General features: G+C 39.4%; 1 protein-coding gene across 3 annotated transcripts in view; it reads left to right on the top strand.

The window, feature by feature from the left end:
• The window catches only part of CSNK2A1 (casein kinase 2 alpha 1), a 53,478-nt gene that overhangs the window by 19,173 nt on the left and 12,788 nt on the right, over window positions 1-21,517 (top strand). Inside the window, exons 2-7 of one of the 3 annotated variants that reach the window (XM_059133664.1) lie at window positions 10,437-10,647; window positions 12,884-12,995; window positions 16,019-16,120; window positions 16,635-16,685; window positions 17,979-18,038; window positions 19,570-19,653. In XM_059133664.1, coding sequence (XP_058989647.1) covers window positions 10,547-10,647; window positions 12,884-12,995; window positions 16,019-16,120; window positions 16,635-16,685; window positions 17,979-18,038; window positions 19,570-19,653 — 510 coding nt within the window. In that variant the 5' untranslated portion in view covers window positions 10,437-10,546. Of the gene's footprint in view, window positions 1-10,436; window positions 10,648-12,883; window positions 12,996-16,018; window positions 16,121-16,327; window positions 16,422-16,634; window positions 16,686-17,978; window positions 18,039-19,569; window positions 19,654-21,517 lie in introns of those variants that run through there. The other 2 variants (XM_059133666.1, XM_059133665.1) reach the window with 2 other exon arrangements.

Here is a 21,517-nt window from a genome sequence, read left to right as displayed (position 1 = left end):
TCCATCCCAGGACCCAGGAATCATGACCTGAGCTGAAGGCAGATTCTTAACCAACTGAGCCACCCAGGCATCCCTTCATTTTTATTTTAATTTGACTTTCCCTAATGATTAACAATACTGTGCTTCTTTTCTTAAGCTTATCCATAGATCTTCTTTCACAAAGTGTCTGTTCAGATCTCTTGTCTCTTTGTTATTTGGGTTGTTTTCTTATTTTTGAGTTCTTTTTATATTATACATTTAAGTCTTTTATCATATATGTGATTTATCCATTTTTATTTTTATGGATTATGCTTCGGCATTATGTTTTAAGACCATTGCCTGATCCTAATTCCAGGTCCTCAGGTCACAAGATTTTCTTCTAAAGGTTTGAAAATGTTGTGTTTTATATTTAGGTTTACCATTCATTATAAATTGCTTCTTACATAATGTGTGTAAGGTTTAGGGTGAAGTACATGATTGTGCATATGGATATGCAAATGTTCCAAAACCTCTTAGAGAAAATATTACCCTTTCTCCATTGAACTGCCTTTGTACTGTTGTCAAAAATCAACAGGCCATATTTGTATGGCTCTATCTCTGTATTCCCCATTGTGTTCCACTGATCTGTTCTAGCCCTTTGCCAATACCACACTGTTTTAGTAACTGTGGCTTTGTAATAACTTAAGATTTATGTTATTCCTTCAGCGTTATTTTTTTTTTTTCAAAACTATTTTGATTATTCTAGTTTATTTGGATTTTTTTTTTTTTTAAGATGTTTTTGGGGCGCCTGGGTGGCTCAGTGGATTAAAGCCTCTGCCATCGGCTCCGGTCATGATCCCAGAGTCCTGGGATCGAGCCCCTCATTGGGCTCTCTGCTCAGAGGGAGCCTGCTTCCTTCTCTCTCTCTGCCTGCTTCTCTGCCTCCTTGTGATCTCTGTCAAATAAATAAATAAAATCTTAAAAAAAAAAAAAAAGATTTTATTTATTTGACAGAGAGCTTGGGTAGAGGCAGAGGAAGAGGGAGATGCAAACTCCCCGCTAAGCAGGGAGCCCAGTAGACTCAATCTCAGGACCCTGAGATCATGACCTAAGCCAAAAGGCAGATGCTTAAACACAACTCAGCCACCTGGGTTGCCCCTGGATCTTTTTTTTTTTTTTTTTTTTTTAATCTAGTCTGACAGTCTTTATCTTTACCTGGATAATTTATTTCATTTATGTGGAATATAATTAGTCATATTTCAGTTTAACTTTTCTCTCACTGTCTCTTATGTTCTGGAGTTATTTCTCTTTTTCTTACCTTTTTTGGGGGTTCTTTTTATTATTTCATTTCCCCCCTCTTTCTACTGTTGAAATACGTCGTACCATCATAGATCATAATAACTTGGAACTTGGAACCGTTATTTACCAAAGTCTGATATTAATGGTCAGTGTTTGATTGAACTTTTCCATACATTTTTATTTTGCTTGCTCTTCTTTCTTTCAACACAAACCTTCCAGAAGGGTTTATTGTTCTTTATCTTATTTATTTAGAGATATTTGCTGAATATAGAATTATAATTTGGCAATTTTTTTTCCTTAGCACACTGTAGATATTAAACTGTCTTCAAGCTTCATTGTTGCTTTTGGAAAACTAGCTGTTCTGAGTTGCTTCTTTGGATGTCGTCTGACTTCTCTGCTTGCTTTTCATCTTCTTTGCTTTGATTTTTCTGCTGTTTTATTATTGTATGTTGTGGATTTCTTTTTATTTATTCTCTTTGGAATTTATTGGCTTCTGGAATGTGGTTGTGTTTGATTGCTTCTGGGAAATTTTCAGCTATTATACCTCTTATAAATATTGCCTTTCCCCTGTGCCATTTTCTCCTTTTTTTTTTTTTTTTTTTGTTAGATTTTATTTATTTATTTGAGAGAGAGCACAAGAGTGGGGGAGAGTCAGAGGGAGAAGCAGACTCCCTGCTGAGCTGGGAGCCTGATGTAGGACTCGATCCCAGGACTCGGATCATGACCTTAGCGAAAGGCAGTCACTTAACTAACTGAACCACCCAGGTACCCCCATTCTTTTTCTTGTAGTCCTGATCAAAAGTGTACCAAACCATTCCACAGTTTCTTTTTAAAAGTTCTGTTTTGTTCTTTTCACTTCTTGAAACCTGTAGTATCTTGTTGCTTCATATATTCTGAAGCTTGTCTCTTATTTCTATAAGCATAGTCAGCATGGTTGTTTGTAGTTTGCGTTTGATGAGATCAGAAGTCTCTGTAGGACTTTTGTGTTCTTTTTTTGCCGGTTCTTACTCTTGTAGTCTTTTCCTTCAGTAACTAGTTATCTTTTATTACAGGTTGCATATTATATTTGAAAAATAATTTGTAGGAATCATTTGAGGCCCCTAATAGCAAGGTTCCCCACCCCCCCCAGAGAGCTTACTCATGTGAGGTATCTGGACATTACAGGTCCAGGGACCACCTTAAAGCAAGCTTCGTATCTGATACTCCCTCCATAAGGATGTAATTCTTCCCTGGCTCTTCCTCTTCCTATTTAGTCTTACCCTGAGGTTGTAACCCTCTGAAGTTAGCTTATTATGAAGGTCTCCTTTGAGACTCCTTCCCTTGTGAGGGCCCTGTGCTTTCCATCAGGACAAAATTCTAATTTTCAGGGATCAACAAAGAGCCTTTGGACTTCCTTCCTTCTCTGGGTTCTCATTTTCTCTTCGCTGTAGGCTATAATTGTTTATCTGTTTTATTTAAGAGTGAAATGAGTATGTGTGTATGTGTGAGAGTGAGTGAGTGTAAGTGTGTTTAATCTGTTCTCTAGCTGTTCTCAGTGGGAAGATTGACCCAAATAACCTAGCCCACCCTTACTGAAAACAGGAAAATTGCCTTCTACAATCTTGGTTTCTTTGAAAACTGAGAAGCACTAGTTACACTCTCATGGATCTAAACCCCCTAGCTCTTTGTCCTTTCAGGGCATTTGCTTTGTGACCTCTGTAGTAGAACTTATCTGTATGAGTAGAGAAAGGAAGAGAATGAGATCTGAATTGCAATGGTTATGAGTTAATAATTTTTTTTTAAAGATTTATTTATTTATTTGACAGATCACAAGTAGGCAGAGAGGCAGGCAAAGAGAGAGAGGAGGAAGCAAGCTCCCCACTGAGCAGAGAGCCCGATGCGGGGCTCAATCCCAGGACCCTGGGATCATGACCGGAGCCGAAGGCAGAGGTTTTAACCCACTGAGCCACCCGGGTGCCCCGAGTTAATCATTTTTTTAAGGCACACATTAGTAACAGAATTACTGGAACAAAATGTTCCAGTGTTATCCAAATCCAATATTAAAGGGTCTTGCTAGTCTGATGTATTTCTTTCTTATAAGGCATAATGAGTTGTGCCAGCCTCTTATCAAAGGGTATAATGTTTTAGGGTATAATGTTCCTGGTCTTTAAAATTCTTGACTTGGGGCGCCTGGGTGGCTCAGTGGGTTAAAGCCTCTGCCTTTGGCTCAGGTCATGATCTCAGGGTCCTGGGATCGAGTCCCGCATCGGGCTCTCTGCTCGGCAGGGAGCCTGCTTCCTCCTCTCTCTCTCTGCCTGCCTCTCTGCCTACTTGTGATCTCTGTCTGTTAAATAAATAAATAAATAAATAAATAAGGGGCGCCTGGGTGGCTCAGTGGGTTGAGCTGCTGCCTTCGGCTCAGGTCATGATCTCAGGGTCCTGGGATTGAGTCCCGCATCGGGCTCTCTGCTCGGCAGGGAGCCTGCTACCTCCTCTCTCTCTCTCTGCCTGCCTCTCTGCCTACTTGTGATCTCTGTCTGTCAAATAAAGAAATAAAAATCTAAATAAATAAATAAATAAATAAAATTCTTGACTTGTTTAAAGTCTTGTGCTTTGCAGTTTTCTTGTTTTACTATTTTTCATCTAAATAGTCCTATGCAGCCTTCAAAACTAAGCTTAGATGTTATTTTTTTCCTGGCAGCTTTCCCCAAACATGGGGGTACTCCATTAATATTTATTGAATGAATGGTAGTGGGTGGGTGCAGTGCCTGCAGAGCACCATGACTTAATTCTTTAAAGCACTGGTCACTTGTGATGTGATGGACTGTACCCTTTGTCAAGGGCAGAGATGATTTCCCTTTATTTTCCAGGGCCTGGAGAAAGAATCTCTTCCTGGCAGTTGCCACACATTTCCTGGTACATAATTGTTTAATAAATGCTTACTGGGTGAACATTATGCTGTTAATTTGAAAGGAAGAGAGAATGAGGGATTAAGGACAACTATGGATACATGAAACAAGTAATTCGGGTAGTACTAACTACTGTTTTTGTGTGTTTATTTGGCCTTCTAGGCAGTGCCATTTTGAAAGGGTGAAAGGTGGGGCGCCTGGCTGGCTCAGTCTGTGGAGTGTGTGAATCTTGGTCTCAGAGCTGTGGGTTCGAGCCCATATTGGGTGTAGAGATTACTTAAAAGCAAAAATCTGTTTAAAAAGAGGGAAATGGGGGGGAAGCCAAGTTTCTATGGTTTGTCTTTGCTTTTACCAGGTGCGAGTATAGTTATGTTCTCTCTGAGTTTGTTTACAAAGCCTGTTTCTCTTGCCAGTTTATGTTGACCGATTGCTAGGAAGAAGAATTCACTCTCTGTAGCAACAGTGCTAAGAAGGTGTTGTTTTCCTTATATAACTGCTTTCCCCTGAATGAGCAGTCTTAAATCATGCAGTCAGTGCAGTGTAAGCACATTCCTCATTCTTTACTGTAGAAATCTTTGCCCTGTCTGGATGATTATGAGATCTTGTTCATTCACTGTGGTTGATCTAGGGATGGGAGGGTTTTTGTGGGTTTTTTTAAGATGGAGACTCTAAAAAACATCAGGATTAAAAGAACTGATAAAATCATATTATTTGAAATCAGACTTTTTAAATTTAAAGTTCAAGAATAATCTTTTCCAGTTCATTAGGGAATTTATCTATAAAAATACATTGGCACAATCTATATAGTTCACTGGCCCAAATCCAGCATGTAATTTTGATTTTGTAAATAAAGTGTTATTGAAACATTAGAAAAAAATACATTGGCACAGATGATTAATCAGACATGCAGTTTTCTGGTATTGGACCATTTACTAAGCCTCTAATTTTCTTTTTAGTTGCTAGATTGAAAAACAGAAATACAGTGTAGAAGAGATTAGAGGGAGAGATTCGTTGAGGACAAGAGGAATTTTTATTGAAATTAATTAGTTTTGTATTCCATTTATGTTGATAAACATGATTTTGGCAGTACACATTGTAACCTTCTGGTTGGATGGAGTTTTCCTTGCATGTTATTAAAGAAGAGGTCAAACAGAACTGTATAACTGGCTTTGGTTGTAGGTGTGGTCTGACTTTAGTAGGGTAAATTTTGTTGGCAGAATTTTTCAGTTGATTAATTGGCTTCTATTAGTCTTAAGTATTAAAGAAACAAAATATAGCCATTGTCTTCAGCATCAGTCTGAAAGCTTTTTAGGTAGTAGTCATATGAAATCATTAAACGCCAAAGTTACACCTCCTTTTATGCAATTACGTGAGAACAGTAAGGATGAAGTTAGGTCATTTAAAATGGAAGTTATTTAATACTTTTTCTGTAAGTCAGATTTTTTTAAGGTATGCTTGTATTATAAACACTAGATGGGAAAATTGACCTCCAGGATATCTAGGACTCAGACACTCTACCTAGTTTCTAAACAAGCTTTTTGTAAAAATTGCTAAAATAAGGTTTCGCCAGTATTATCTTAGTTTTAACTCTTGTGGGGAGAAAAAGACAAATCTTAACCATGGCCCTGTTATTTAAGAGAGGAATCTGTGATACTGAGAGAGAATGTATATGCAAAGGAAATACCTACTCCAGAACCCTTGAGTCAGTCTTCCGGTTCTCCTAGCTGTGTACCACATGGCCAAAATAGGGGCACCCTATCTTCTGGAAGTAAACTTCATTTTCATTTCATTTGGCGGCGGGGGGGAAAACAAACCTTGATTTCATCAGCAAATAATATTTAGAGAACACCCTGCAAGGTGCAGAGCCTTGAACTGGGTTCTGTAAATTCAAAGGATAAATCAGACGTGGATCTTGACCTCAGAGAGCTGAGTGCCTAATAAGGAAATTAAGGTTTTTTTAAAACTTTATAGGCCAGCCACCTAGGCTTTGAATCCCAAATCTCTCCTGGATATTCATGGCCAAGCAACTGAACTTATTTAGGCTGTTTTCTTATTTGTAGATAAAGGAAGGAAATGTCTAACCGTAGAACTGGGAGGGTTAGCTATTTAAAGCTTGAGAAGGCTCTTTTAGCTCCAGACTGCTTATTCCGTATCCATTTTAATGTCTCATCCATTTTAACCTAGTCCAAAACCTGACCTATGAGGTCTCTTCCAGAAGTTTTCTGTCCCCCATAAGTGGTATCAAAAGTACTTCTAGGGGCACCTGGGTGGCTCAGTCATTGGGCTCCTGCCTTTGGCTCAGGTCATGATCCCAGGATCATAGGATCAAGCCCTGTGTTGGGCTCCCTGCTCAGCGGGAAGCCTGCTTCTCCCTCTCGCACTTTCCCGCTTGTATATCCTCTCTCACTGACTCTGTCAAATAAATGAGTAAAATCTTTTTTTTTTTTTTTTTTTTTTTTTTTTTTAAGGTACTTTTGGAGTGCCTGGGTGGCTCAGTTGGTTAAGTGTCCAACTCTTGATTTTTTTGTTGAAGTCATGATCTCAGGGTTGTGGGCTCAAGTTCTGCATGGGGCAGTCTGCTTCTCTCTCTCTCTCTCTACCCCCTCTCCCTGCTCTCACGCTTATTTGTTCTTGCATACACACTCTCTAAAATAAAACTTTTTTAAAAATATCTCTAGCCAGAAATCTGAAAGTCACCTCCCACTTAACCCATTATCTAGTACACCCAGAGTTACTGATTTTATACCATAAATTTTGTTGTTCAGATTTTTGCACTTGCCTCCGTTGCTACCACTATAGGTCAAGCTTTCATCATCATTCTTGCATAAGCTACTGCTAACAGCCTTCTTTTGTGCCACACTCAGCCAGAGTGAACTTTTCAAAATGTGCACACGGGTCACTTTTCTGCTTAAAACTCTTCAGTAAGGGGTGCCTGGGTGGCTCAGTGGGTTAAGCCTCTGCCTTTGGCTCAGGTCATGATCCTGGGGTCCTGGGATCGAGCCCTGCATCGGGCTGCCTGCTTCCTCCTCTCTCTCTCTCTCTCTCTCTCTGCCTGCCTCTCTGCCTACTTGTGATCTCTGTCTGTCAAATAAATAAAATCTTAAAAAAAAAACCAACAACTCTTCAGTGAGGGGAACCTGGGTGGCTCAGTGGGTTAAAGCCTCTGCCTACAGCTCGGGTCATGATCTCAGGGTCCTGGGATCGAACCCCCAGTCAGGCTTTCTGCTTGGTGGGGAGCCCGCTTCCTCCTCTGTCTGCCTACTCCTGATCTCTCTGTCAAATAAATAAATAAAATCTTTAAAAAAAATAATAAAACACCTCTTCAGTGAGTTTCCATATCCTTAGCTGCAGATAAATATTTTTAAAGATTTTATGTATTTATTTATTTATTTGACAGAGATCACAAGGAAGCAGAGAGGCAGGCAGAGAGAGAGAGAGAGGGAAGCAGGCTTCCCGCTGAGCAGAAAGCCTCAATACCAGGACCTTGAGGTCATGACCTGAGCTGAAGGCAGTGGTCTAACCCACTGAGCCACCAAGGCGCCCAGATAAAATCTTTTTAAAGGCGTATTTGTCTCACATTTGTTCTACCTTTTATTCCCAAGGCCTGGCATAGTATTTTTTTCATAGTAGATGCTCATGTATTTAAGGGATGGACAAAAGAAGTGTATGAAAGAACCAGCCAATCATTGAGAAATTTAGCCCATCCCTTTCTTTCATGTTAAGGCTGTATATGAGTATACATACACGTTTACAGAGGTTGCAAGTGAAGTACTATTTCTGAATATAATAATGTTTATCTTTGATTACTTTCCCTTCATATCTTTTCACATCCCCCTCTTTATCCCTAGCCTATCACACTCTTCCCCATCCCTCTCCGCACCACTTTATCTGAGATTACTGAAGTACAGTTGAAGAACTCTTGCATTTCTTCTCCCTATGTAATGAAGGCCAACCATTTGAGATTCATGCGAACAACTCTCTTACTGTAAACAGATTATTTGGTATGCATGTTAGTAAAGTGAACCACCTCTTCGGGTGCTGCAAAACCGCTGGTAGTCCTCCCAATGGGAAATCAAGTCACCAGTTCATAAATTAGGTCCCAGCTGATGAGGCACAAAGCTGCAAGGGTCAAACAAGTACTTGAGAATCTCAGGAGTTTCATTAGTGAATTAGTCTTGCTCTGCTTTTCACAGAGAATGCCAAGGCCTTAAGAAAGCAGAGGAACACTGGGTGATAAAACTGAGAGATACACAGACTAGTAAATGAGAGTTGGGGAATGTTTTCCATGTGACTCAGGTGATTTCCAGGAAAAAATGAAGTCTCATTTTGTGATGTCATGTTCACCCATGAGTTGTCCCTCTAAGGCTGGGAGTTAGCTACAGCTCCTATTATTTTTGTATTTATTTAAAGAAAATATGGTTAAATTGGTAAATTTTATGTTTTACCACAGTTTTTATGAATAACATGTTTCAACAAAAGAGTGGTACAAGGAACATCTGTAAACTCTTTACTCGGATTTACCTGTTGTAATTTTTTTAAAAAGATTTTATTCATTTATTTGAAACAGATAGCAGGAGCTGGGGAGGGACGGGGAGAGGGAGAAGCAGACTCCCCGCTGAGCAAGGATCCCAGCATGGGGCTCTCTCCCAGGACCCCAAGATCATGACCTGAGCCGAAGGCAGAGGCACTGAGCCACCCATGTACCCCTAAAGGTGATAGAAGTTTATTGAATACACTGGAAGGGAGCAGCAGGCAGGACAGAAGAGGAGAGGCTGACCGCCATGGGACAATGGGTATGATAGTATTGTTACTTACATCATTTACCCTGCTCCAGTAGAGAATATAGTCTAGGGACAGGACACTGTGTATAGTCATGTCTCCTCTATCCTTCCTGCCTTTTCTATGTTTTATAATATTGATATTTTCTAGTACAGTGTATCCCTCCCCCCCTTTATAGAAAATTCTTTGTTTTCTCTTTGTCCAGTGTTTCCTTGTAACTAAATTGAGATTATACAGTCTGGGCCAGAAAACTGCATAGGTGATGTGTTCTCCGGTTCTGAAATCTGGAGACTTAGTACATTTTTAATCAATGCAGAGTAAAGGGAATCAGCAAATGCTACAGGAATTTTTAAAAGAAGATAAATAGATTGGAATGGTCAGGGAAGACATCACAGTTTACCAATAGGAAGACTTAGTTTACCAATTTCGTAGAAAGCATGTTTCTAAAATCCATCACTTTTCCTTCTATGTCAAATTTTGCATTATTTGAGGCAATATAACTGTCTTCTCCCAGTTTTTATTAAGCTTGCTCCTATATTGAATAAATCAAGAGGAAATTTCTGGGAATGCCTGAGTGGCTCAGGGGGTAAGCCTCTGCCTTCAGCTCATAATCTCAGGGTCCTGGGATTGAGCCCCACATCAGGCTCTCTGCTCAACGGGGAGCCTGCTTCCCCCTCTCTCTGCCTGCTTCTCTGCCTACTTCAGATATCTCTTTCTCTCTCTCTCTCTGTCAAATAAATAAATAAAATTTTTTTTAAAAAATCTTTTTAAAAAGATTTTAAAAATTTTTTAAAAATTTCTGTTTTTAAACTTAATGACTTGAGCCTTCAAGAGGTAATTAAGAACCTACTGAGTTATTATGCAAGGTTCCCTAAATGATTTAGACCAATATAAAAAGACATTGAACTTCAAAGTATGAGAACAAATCTTTATTCCCTTCCTGGTTTCATCAGCCAGGAAGGGATGGTTGGTTTCATCAACCAGGAACAGTCAGGCTGATGGTTTATACTCCTGGCTTTGCCACTGTTCTAGAGCCTTTTAACACTGTAGAGTGAGCTACAGAAAGCTGTTCTTGTCAGTAATTTCTGTGGATTGTATAAATGGTAGTAATGTAGATGGGTCTATCCTTGATGCCATTTTTTCCCTTCCAGGCTATCTTATAAAGAACATCCAGACTTTAGATGAGGAGGTAATAAGCAACTGCAGAGTTGTATTAGGACCAGTTTAAACTATGTTTCCTGGGTTTACTATGATGATGATGATGATTACTATTTTCTGTCCCAAGTTATAGGAAACACTGTGGTTAACACATTGGGGACCTAGTCATTTGTTAACAGGTAGAAGAATCAGAAGTATATTTGAGAACATTATTGGTTTTGTTTTTTTGTGTGTTTGTTTTTTTTTTTTAAATTTGAGGCCATTATTGAGCCTCAAATTGAGATGATTTATTTTTTTCCCCCATATGCTTTTAAGAAAATAATTCCTTGGCCTTTATGCACTTTGTATTCGCAGTTTAAAGAAAACAGGTCTGAAACAAGGTCTTATCCCCCAGCTGCTTCTGAACACAGTGACCACCAGATCTCCAAACATCAAGTCCACCTTCGTTCGCCAACCTGTCTGACATGTCGGGACCCGTGCCAAGCAGGGCCAGAGTTTACACAGATGTTAATACGCACAGACCCCGAGAGTACTGGGATTATGAGTCACACGTGGTGGAGTGGGGGTAATTGTTTCTTTTTACTTCACTGTGCACACTGAAAAGGGCTGATTCTTATGGATTTGTTGAGTAATTTGTATCAGGAATGCTTCCTGACTACATTTATAAACCTCAAGATTGAAACCTGATTTGTGTTTACTTCTGCAGTGGAGAAACAAGGTATTGCTTTGAAAATTAAGAGTTTTGATTGGCTTATCATGTAAAAATTATTTCTGTCTCTTATTCTTTCCTTGGACTCACATACTCTGGATGAAAGGCCGGTAACATAGAGTTACCTGTCAGCTTATCTCAGCTACAGGCTTCACAGCTAGGTGAGAATTAATACTTAAAAGACTTTAAAAACACCAGACTCTTATATAAAATATTTTTGAGGTCAGAGAATGTTGTCCCATGATGATACTGAAGGATGAAACAGTTCTCCGGAAAGATGTCCTCTTTCTGATAGAAGCAAAATTAAACCCGTATCAGCATTTGCCCTTATCATGAGTTTAGCCATGTGTAACATGAATTCAGCCCAAATTCTATTTTGAACAGTTGCAGTCTACCTGAACAGCTGTGTTTGCCCCTCATTCTCTATGCAGTCTCTTTTGGATGTTTGCATCTGTTATCCTCTAACATGTATGTAGTTAATTGATGAGGTCATATTTACTGTGGTAAAAGGCTTTGGACACCAACTACAAAAGAAAGTATTTGAGGGGCACCTGGGTGGCTCAGTGGGTTAAAGCCTCTGCCTTCGGCTCGGGTCATGATCCCAGGGTCCTGGAATCAAGCCCTGCGTCAGGCTCTCTGCTCAGCAGGGAGCCTGCTTCCCCTCTCTCTCTCTCTGCCTGCCTCTCTGCCTACTTGTAATCTCTGTCTATCAAAGAAATAAATAAAATCCTTAAAAAAAAAAAAAAAAAAACCTTGAGAAAAACAAAAAAAATAAAGTATTTGAAAGCACATAAAGCTACAGCTCCCATGTGCTACATTTTATGTCTGTTCACATGTGGTGTACATAACCTATAAGTGGTTGAAGGTAATCTCCCAGAATTGGCATAAGGGCATATTGTCATCCTGCTGAAACCATGATTTTTACCAGTAAGTTTATTGCCTCTGCACAAAGAGGTACAGTGTGCTTCAAAGATACCATCAAGAACCTATCATTATTGATACTCTGACAGTTCCCTTCATATCACAGGCTTTGGACTCCAGGAATACCTGTGTTTTGCTAAGGAAATTTCAACCACTCTGTTGAGACTGAGTGCTTTGCACTTAGTTTTGCTTAAATAACACTATAAACAGCCCTTCTGAGTTTTTGGCATGGTGCTGTTTGCTTGCTTGCATTTGTTTTCTGTGTCCGTCCCACAGGAGAGTTCAACTAACCTAAAAGCTTCCTTCCCCTGGATCTCCCTTAATTCATTGTCCATTGTCCTTAGTATATTTTACCTTCTCTGTTCATTCACTTTGTTTTTAGCTGCTTGAGGAAATTGCATAGCTAATTTGTTAATTGGATTTTCAGTGTCTTCAGCAGGAGTAAATAGAATTTAGGCCTATTAAAAGGACCGTCTTTGTCATTCTCTAAAGCAAAGTCATCTAAGTTGTAATCAGAGACAGGGAGAAAATGTTGGCATTTCCCTTATTTTATTATTATTGTTTTTTTTTTTTACATCTGCTGATGCTAGTGGTCATGGAATATGGATAAAAGTGAGGAAGGGACCCCTGACTATGGTTCATGATCTGTGGCGTGATTTGCAAGCTCCACTGTATGGACTCTTCTCAGGGTTTGCCTTGGAGAGCATGTGGGAGGTCAAGGCTATATATTGAAAGCCACTTACCTGTAAAAAGGCCCATTAAAAATCAGCTGCCTCCAAAGTGCAGCTGAATTGAAATATTCCTACAATATGTGTTTTCTGCTGGGCCAGGCATGAGAGGACAGGAATATATAAAATTATTCTCCAAGGGAAAGCTGTCTGTTGTTGGACACAGACACACACAACAAACCCTAATATAAGCTGGCGATGTGTGGTATGCCAGTAGAAATACAATTTGGTATTTGAAAGAATAATTGAAAGGCTTAAATTTTTCTAATTCCAGGACTTGGAACACACATTTTTAATTAATAGCCCAATTTTTAAAATAAAAAAATTATTTGAAATACCTTTTATTTCTTTTACTCCTCTGGTAGTAGAGTTTTTAAAGTTAATTAGTGCCCAATGGTTTGAAATTTTAAAATCATTGTGACTTTGAGTCTTTCTGTTTACAGTAATCAAGATGACTACCAGCTGGTTCGAAAATTAGGCCGGGGTAAATACAGTGAAGTATTTGAAGCCATCAACATCACAAATAATGAAAAAGTTGTTGTTAAAATTCTCAAGGTGAGTATAGAAGAGCAAGATTATAATTTCAGAGATATTTGGAATTTAGATTTTTTTTCTAGGTAATAATACTTTAAATTATCTTTTAAATACCTTTTTTAAAAGTAGCATCTGAAAGGGTTTTTGGAGTGCTTTAACACCTTTATTTTATTGTATCCAGTGAAGTTGTTAGAAGAGATTATTTGACAGATCAGGAAACTGAAGCAAGAGAAGTGATTTGATTTGAGTCCTACAACTAGATTGTGGTAGAGAAGGGAATAAAGATTCAGTCTTCTCTCTCCTAGGACTTTGCCTAATTCTGATTTCCTAGATTTTTAGTGAACAGTCCATCCTTTTGTTTTCAAGAAGTTGTTGCGTCTGCTGTTTAAAGATGAAGAGTCAGAAATGCAGGCCTTTATTTTATTTTATTTTATTTTATTTTTTAAAGATTTTATTTATTTATTTATTTGATAGACAGAGATCACAAGTAGGCAGAGAGATAGGAGGAGGAAGCAGGCTCCCTGCTGAGCAGAGAGCCTGATGTGGGGCTCAATCCCAAGACCCTGAGATCATGACCCGAGCCGAAGGCAGAGGCTTAACCCTCTGAGCCACAGAGGCGCCCCGGAAATGGCAGGCAGATGCCATCAGTGCAGCTAGTCTGATAGAAGTGCCCATGACTGGAGGATGTGAGTGGTGGGTACTGCTGCATGTGCTCCATCCATGGCTCAAAATTGGTTTGTAGTAGTGCAAGTCTAATGCTACTTGATACTCTTTTGCAAAAAGAAAGTAGAAATTTATATTTATATATGAATTATCCTGATGGTTAAATGTTGGCTCAAGAGTTTTTAAAAATGTTCTGTAGGTAGGCCTGGTTTGGCCAATGGGCTACCAATATGCAACTTGTAAGTTAGTTAAAACTGTACTGTACAGTATCAAATGCTAGGGAATTTAGCATATAATTTCTTGTCATAAGAACTTTAATATATTGGACACTGAGAAGCAGAAGTTCCCAGACTTTCTCAATTTATAACCACCCATATTGTTTCAGTAACTTTTAAGTAGTTAAGTCCAAATAACAAAAAAAAGTATTTAATTTAGGTTAGGTGCTATTTAAAATGTTCTATACATAAGAAAGATATAATTTTATTCTTAATATAATCTTAATTGATTAATTTTAGGATATGTACGTACACTTGTCAATCACTGCATAGCTTCTCAAATGTTGGAATAATTTGGCCACTGATAGCTTCATTTCCTTCTCAACATTTTATTTAAAAGATTTTATTTATTTATTTGACAGGCAAAGATCACAAGTAGGCAGAGAGGCAGGCAGGAGGTCTAGGGAAGCAGGCTCCCTGCTGAGCAGAGAGCCCGATGTGGGGCTCAGTGCCAGGACCCTGGGATCGTGACCTGAGCAGAAGACAAATGCTCTAACCCGCCGAGCCATCCAGGCACCCCTCAACATTGATTTTTGTACAACATTTGCTTTTTATCACAGCAGCAGGTGAAAACCCAGCTTCATAAAAATACACCATCAGAAAGAATGTAGTTCAATCTAATGCTGAAGTTATGAACTACCTCAGGCTGGTGGTATACTCTGTATCTGGCAGATACTGGATGTTGATCGGTATTTCCCTCACAAATTAAAAATTTCACAGAGACCCTATGAATTTGCTAGGGTGTCATGGCACACCTTTTGGGAACCAGAAAGTTTGAGTATTTATGTCTGTCTTATCACAAATAGAAAGAGAAGTAGGCTAGAAATCTAAACGTGTGGGTTCTAATCCAGACTCTAAAAGTAATTAACCTTGGTAGTACTTCTAACCTATCTAAGATGTTTGCTCATCTGTGCAAATGAGATAATCTTGTTTTATCTTTCTCAGAATTGATATGAGGATCAAATAAAAAATTACATACAGAAGTACACTTTGGAGCCTGAACTACTGTATAACTGTAGGATGATATATGGATAAGGATATGATAAAGTGATAGGTTAGGTTATCTAGAGTCATATAAAAGGCACAAATAGTAGGTCTCACAGTTCAGAAGATGGTAGCAGTTAGGAAAAGCTCCCAGGAACTGTTTTCAGGTCCTAAATAGGAGGAGGATTTGGATAGGTGTTTGTGGGAGTGGAGAAGGAGCAAGTGTAATTTAGCATGCACAACATAAGAGGAAGAAACAAGTGAGAAATGTTTCACATGGAAGATGTCGAGTGACTATACATGGGACGTGTATTTGGAAATGGAGATTAAATTGGTGATCACCTGGAAAATACCATCTCTGCATTTCCTTCCAGTGTTAAAAGTTATGTATTCTTACTGATCATTTTTACCCATAAGAGAGGCTTAGAGAACTTGTGTAATTTGCTGTTGGCACACAGCAGGCAGGTAACAAAAGTACGATTCACCTTATACAGTCTGACTACAAGGCCAGCATTTAACCCACAGAGTTACGCTACACAACGATGGTTTTGCCATCCTTGCTGTTGGTCCTGACTTATTTTAAGATTTTATTTATTTATTTATCATATTTTAGAGACGGAGAGAGTGTGCACAAGGGACAGGCAGAGGGAGAGAGACAGAATCTGAGCAGACTGCCTTGAGCACAGAGCCCAGCATGGGGCACAGTCTCACGACTGAGATCCTGACCTGAGCCAAAACCAAGAGGTTCAACCAGCTGAGCCACCCAGGTGCCCCTAGGGTGTTTATAGATTTAGAGGAAGGAATGGAAAGAGTCCATGTTTCATCCTAATTGACAAGGAGATTTTTATAAGATATATCTTAGTGTTTCCATTTGCACTCCTAGCTTGTGTAGTTTTCAAAAGTTAACATGCTAAGACTGACAACTGGACTTAAATGCTAGTTCTACAGAGGATCTGGTCTTTGGGATGCAGAATATGTGGCACAGGGCTAGAATAAGGGGATTCAGAGATGAGACTGAAACATGTCCGTCCTTGAAAGCGTTCACATGGAAGCCGTTTATGTATTACATTACGTACTGAAATACTCTGAAGTAATTTCACTAATATATTTTTACCCTTTTAGCCAGTAAAGAAGAAGAAAATCAAGCGTGAAATAAAGATTTTGGAGAATTTACGAGGCGGTCCCAACATCATCACACTGGCAGACATTGTAAAAGACCCTGTGGTGAGTATAGTAGGCGCTGGCAAGGCCCGTTAGGGCTGAGCTGGTGTTTGACCCAGAGTACAACTGGCCTCTTTATTTTCCCCCCTCGACCGTTAAGTCCTGCTTTAAAAGTGCTTAATCAGTTATACCATTTAACTAGCTTGGGTCTTTCTTTCAAAGAGACCTCCACCCACAGACTATTTCTTATTCTTCTAGGCTAAGAGACTGATAGCACTGGAAACTGAAATGTGTTAATCCATTTTGCAAACTCAGGTCCGATGCCGATGGGCGATGGGCGCATTGTCGGGCTGCCTAGAGCCTGGTGAGACTTCAGCTCCATGTCTTCTGTTTGAAATCCATCCCAAAAATGACCTAATTGTGGTGATGATGAGAGTGGGGAGGGCTTGTAGCAGTAGAGGGTTTCCTGCTACTAAGGCGAGGACTACCAAATTCACCACGTAGTATCCGCAAACATTGTGCCCACTAAAACTGCCGGGGCTCTTGCTAATGTGTATTTTCTTTTTCTCTCCCCTAGTCACGAACCCCTGCCTTGGTTTTTGAACACGTAAACAACACAGACTTCAAGGTATAATATATAACCAACCATTTCAAGGTGTTGGGTTTTTAGACCACATAGAAAGGCTTTTAGTGATGTTACTGTTAGAAGAGCTTCCTTCTGACTTGCTTAAAAGAGCTTTTCATCCTTACCATGCTAAATTTTAAGGTAGAGAAACTCCTATACAAACAGTGTCCACTTTCTACATCTTGGTATTTTGCTCTTATATTTGTTTTGTGCTCTTTTCAATTACCAGTACATTTACTTCTCACCACATTGACCATTCATTTGACTGTTTCTACAGATATCAAACGTAATAAAAGACCATAGCACATGTTCAGTCAGGATCTGGTTTTAAGGCATTTCAGTTTAAAACAACCATATTCAAGAAGGAATGTATTTTATATGTAAAGCAAGGTCTGCTTATACCTTGGGATTCCTCTGAAGCTCTCGGGTATAGATATTAAAAAGGGGTGGATAGAGAAAGGTGGTGTAAATTCTGATATGATACAAACCTCTACAATAGATCTCTGATTTGCATCCCATCCAGTGACCTGCTTATTTTAAATACTGCTAGTTCCAGTGCAGGAATATGGACACTCTCTTGGGTTACAAGCTGTAAAGGTTTTTGACTTGGCCTTTGCACCATTCTGGTATTAAGAATGTTACATATCAATAAATGGTTGAATCCTTTGCTAAGAGGAGGAAAAACAGAAAAAAACTATTTTAGAATCAGAATGATAACTTCAAGGAAAACTGTCAGAGGATATCACTAACCATTTATGATATGTAGATGTAAAAAAAAAATCTGCAACTTTTTGGAACCTGGAAAGTTATTTGGAGTTTACTTTTAAATTGGGACAGGAATAGTTCTTTTAAATTAACGGATTTGTCAGCAAGCCATCTTGCATACCCATTGGTAATCCACAGTGCCTATAACTATGTAAGCCAAAAATGGGTTAGTTCCCTGCTAAGGAGGCATGTATATGCCAAAATGCCTTGTATGAGAAGGTCTGGAGATAAATGAAAAGCAGACTAAATCACAGATATATAACATCAATACATGTTGCATATATAAATTGATATGTTCCCAACAGTGGGGTATAGCTTTAGCAATACAAGTTTAAGTAAGTCTTCACTTTTATATACAGTGTTAAAGACCCAAAGTATCTCCTTTAAAAAGCACATTTTCTGTTGGAGAAGTAGAGACCAGTAAACAGATCTTGGACCAGTAGCAAATGAGCCAAGCCTTGGTTTGAATTACTACAAAGAAGAGAAATTGCCTTCCTATCAGAGCTCAATTGTTGCATTTGTCTTTAACAGCAATTGTACCAGACGTTAACAGACTATGATATTCGATTTTACATGTATGAGATTCTGAAGGTAAGGGAACCTGGAATACTAAATATCTTTAGTTTGATCTTCCTTTTGTTAAATAGTCCAGTAACTGTGAAAAAGTCTGTGACTTGACTTTGAAAAGTATGTTGAAAGAAGGGGCCTCCTCATATAAAATTTTAGTAAGTTAATAGCATCAGAACCAGTGTGGTAATAAGCATTATGGAATAGAATCCAGTAGGAATGTAATTTAGAATGCTTTGGAAACAGCATTTAGAAGTGAGCTGGGGCCCCTTTTAAAAAAAATAGGTTATCTCTGTCATGCCCTTAGGAAAGTTACAATTAAACTGTTAAAACTTATAAAAATAATTTATCGTATGCTTGCTTCTGGTATACTTTATTTTACTTAAAATTCAACAAGTAAAACAGTAAACTAACTCAGTCCTCACCAGGGTCATTGTCCTAAGGATTATGTAAATCTCTTCTTAAGAGATTGCTGACTTAGAGTGGACTTTGATTTCTAAAGTGGGATCACCAATTATCTTGCTCCTAATCAGCATTAAGATCAGCTTTATAGATGAGAAAATTGCTAAGAGGTGGCTAAAGTTTCTTAACCAAATGAGGGTTGCTGTAAAGCCTGCATTTGAGCCTTGGTAGTGCCGTAAAGAAACCATGCCAGCAGAGATATTTGATCTTTTCGTTGGCTCATGCAGTACTGTGGCAAGCAGGACCTCAAAAGTTAAGGGTATACTTGTCTAGCCCTGGGAACCATAAGAGCCCAGGTTGCCCTTCAGGAAGGACAAGAATTTGGCCAGTGACATCAGCTGACTTAAAGGTTGGGATTAGCAAAACCCAAAGGTTATGCCATTCATTTCACCTTAATTTCAGATTGGACATGGTTTTCAAATCAGATTTGATGTCATAAATCAGGTACAGGGACAAACAGTAAAATTTTTGTCTTTGTGAGCCATAGGGTCTTTATCACACTACTTATATCTGCAGTTGGTTGGGTGTCTGCCTTCAGCTCAGGTCGTGATATCGGCATCCTTCTGTAACACAGAAGCAGCCAGAGGTGATATGCAAACAAATAGGTATGGCTGTGTTCCACTAAAACATTACTCACAAAAACAGGCAGCAGGCCATATTTGGCCCATGGGCTGTGGTTTGCCAACTTATGTTGTGGACTCTTAGCTGCTAAAGGATTATTGTTCTTTGAATGAGAGGTTTGTGGTACAGACCAGTTTTTTTCTGAGGGGACTATGTTTGTGAAAATGATCCAGCTTTTGGGCAAGAGGGAGAGATTGAAAGTAATGCAGTTGGTATACACTTTGGGTGTTTTTGAACAAAAAGGAAGTTTAAACAACAGTGTAGGAACAGAACTTGAAGTTCAGAGGCTGTGAGTTTGCCTGACTATGGGATCTTATACAGGTATCTGAAGAGTAGCGTGGGAGTGATTGTCCTAATCTTGACTCCTAGGGCTGAGGCTAGAAGGAAAACTATGGAGGAAAAAGTTAGAGAAGACTAAGAAAGTCACTTTTCAGCAAGCTAACTCTTTCTTTCTTACCTGTTCCTCGTACAGGCCCTGGATTATTGTCACAGCATGGGAATTATGCACAGAGATGTGAAGCCCCATAATGTCATGATTGATCATGAGCACAGAAAGGTAATGTGATAGAGTACCAAGTGTTACTTATTTGTATGATAGAGTTAATCAGCCCATCTTCAACATCTGTCCATTCACTGGTAACTATTAAGCACTTGATAAATGTTTAGTAAGTAAGTGAACTCATTAACAGAATATTGAAATCAATATTCATATTCCTAAGAATACTATGAAGAAGGAAACAGATTTGGGCACCTGGGTAGCTCAGTGGGTTCAGCCTCTGCCTTCCACTCAGGTCATGATCTCGCAGTTCTAGGATCAAGTCCCGCATCGGGCTCCGCTTAGTGGGGTGCCTTGCTTCCCCACCGCCCCCACTGCCTGCCTCTCTAACTACTTGTGATCTCTCTCTGTGAAATAAATAGGTAAAAATCTTTAAAAAAAAAAAAAAAAAAAAAGAAGAAGAAGAAGAAGGAAACAGATTTGAGGGGCTGGGTGACTCAGTAACACATGCAGCTGTTGATCTCGGGGTTGAGTGCGAGCCCCATGTTGGGCATAGAGATTACTTTGAGGAAAAAAAAAAAAGGAAGGAAACCAATTAGTGGACAAAACATTAGCTTTCGGCAGGTTTCTGGTTTCTGGTTTCTGGTTCCATTCATTAAATAACTAGTCTCTTGGGGGAAACTCCTTTCTCATTTGCTTCCCTTTTCTTACTTGTAAAATGGGTATACTAATACTTGGTTTGTGTGCCACCAGGTTATTGTGAGAAGTATACACCGTTGTAATATAGATAAAATATTCAGAAAATGCAGCTGCTTATTAACAGGTGTCTTGAGGTCCCTTTGCTCTACAGATGTTTTTAATACAGCTGCACTGACCAGATAGCTTTATAGTGGTTTTTTTTTTTTTTAAGATTTTATTTATTTTATTTGACAGATCACAAGTGGGCAGAGAGGCAGAGAGAGAGAGAGAGGGGAGGAAGCAGGCTACCCGCTGAGCAAAGAGCCCGATGCGGGGCTCGATCCCAGGACCCTGGGATCATGACCTAAGCCGAAGGCAGAGGCTTAACCCACTGAGCCACCCAGGCGCCCCTATAGTGGTTTTTTTAAGGTGACCTTTAAGCCCACCTTTTATAGGCAGTGATGACTATCCATTGTAGACTTTGGGGACATAGTTGATTTATTCACCAGCTAATAATTCTTTTAGACTCACGCTATGTAATAGGTATTGTTCTAGAGGCTGGAGATGCAGGCATGAGACAAATAGACAAAAAAAATTTTTGTCTATAAGAAACTTGCATTTGAGGGAGGATGATGGGATAGAAAGATTAAAAGTGAAGTGGAAGAAGGATGCCTGGGTGGCTTGCTTGGTCAGTTAAGCATCTGCCTTTGGCTCAGGTCATGATTCCAGGGTCCTGGAATCAAACCCCATTTCAGGCTCCATGCTCAGTGGGGAGTTTGCTTCCCCTTTCTCTCTGCCCCTCCCCAACTTCTGCGTGTGTGCGTGCGTGCGTGCTTTTTTGCACATACTCTTTTTTTTTTTTTTTTTTTTTGAAGTGATGTGGGGGTGCCTGGGTGGCTCAGTTGTTAAGCATCTGCCTTCGGCTCAGGTCATAATCCCAGGGTCCTGGGATCCAGCCCTGAATCGGGCTCCCTGCTTGGCAGAAAGCCTGCTTCTCCCTCTCCCACTCCCCCCTGCTTATGTTCCCTCTCTTGGCTCTGTGTGTGTGTGTGTGTGTGTGTGTCTATCTGTGTCAAATAATAAAATCTTTTTAAAAAAAATACTAAAAAAGTTAAAACAGTGATGTTGAAGAGAAATAAATCATGAATAGGGAATGGTGGAGGGTATTGCAGTTTTAAATAAGGTTATAAAGGGAAAGTTTCATTGGGAAGTTGACATTTCAACACTTGGAGGGAACAAGTCATGT

Source organism: Mustela lutreola, chromosome 9 (assembly GCF_030435805.1).
Source record: "Mustela lutreola isolate mMusLut2 chromosome 9, mMusLut2.pri, whole genome shotgun sequence".
Classification (NCBI taxonomy): Eukaryota; Metazoa; Chordata; class Mammalia; order Carnivora; family Mustelidae; genus Mustela; species Mustela lutreola.
This window is presented reverse-complemented; position numbering and strand designations above follow the sequence as displayed.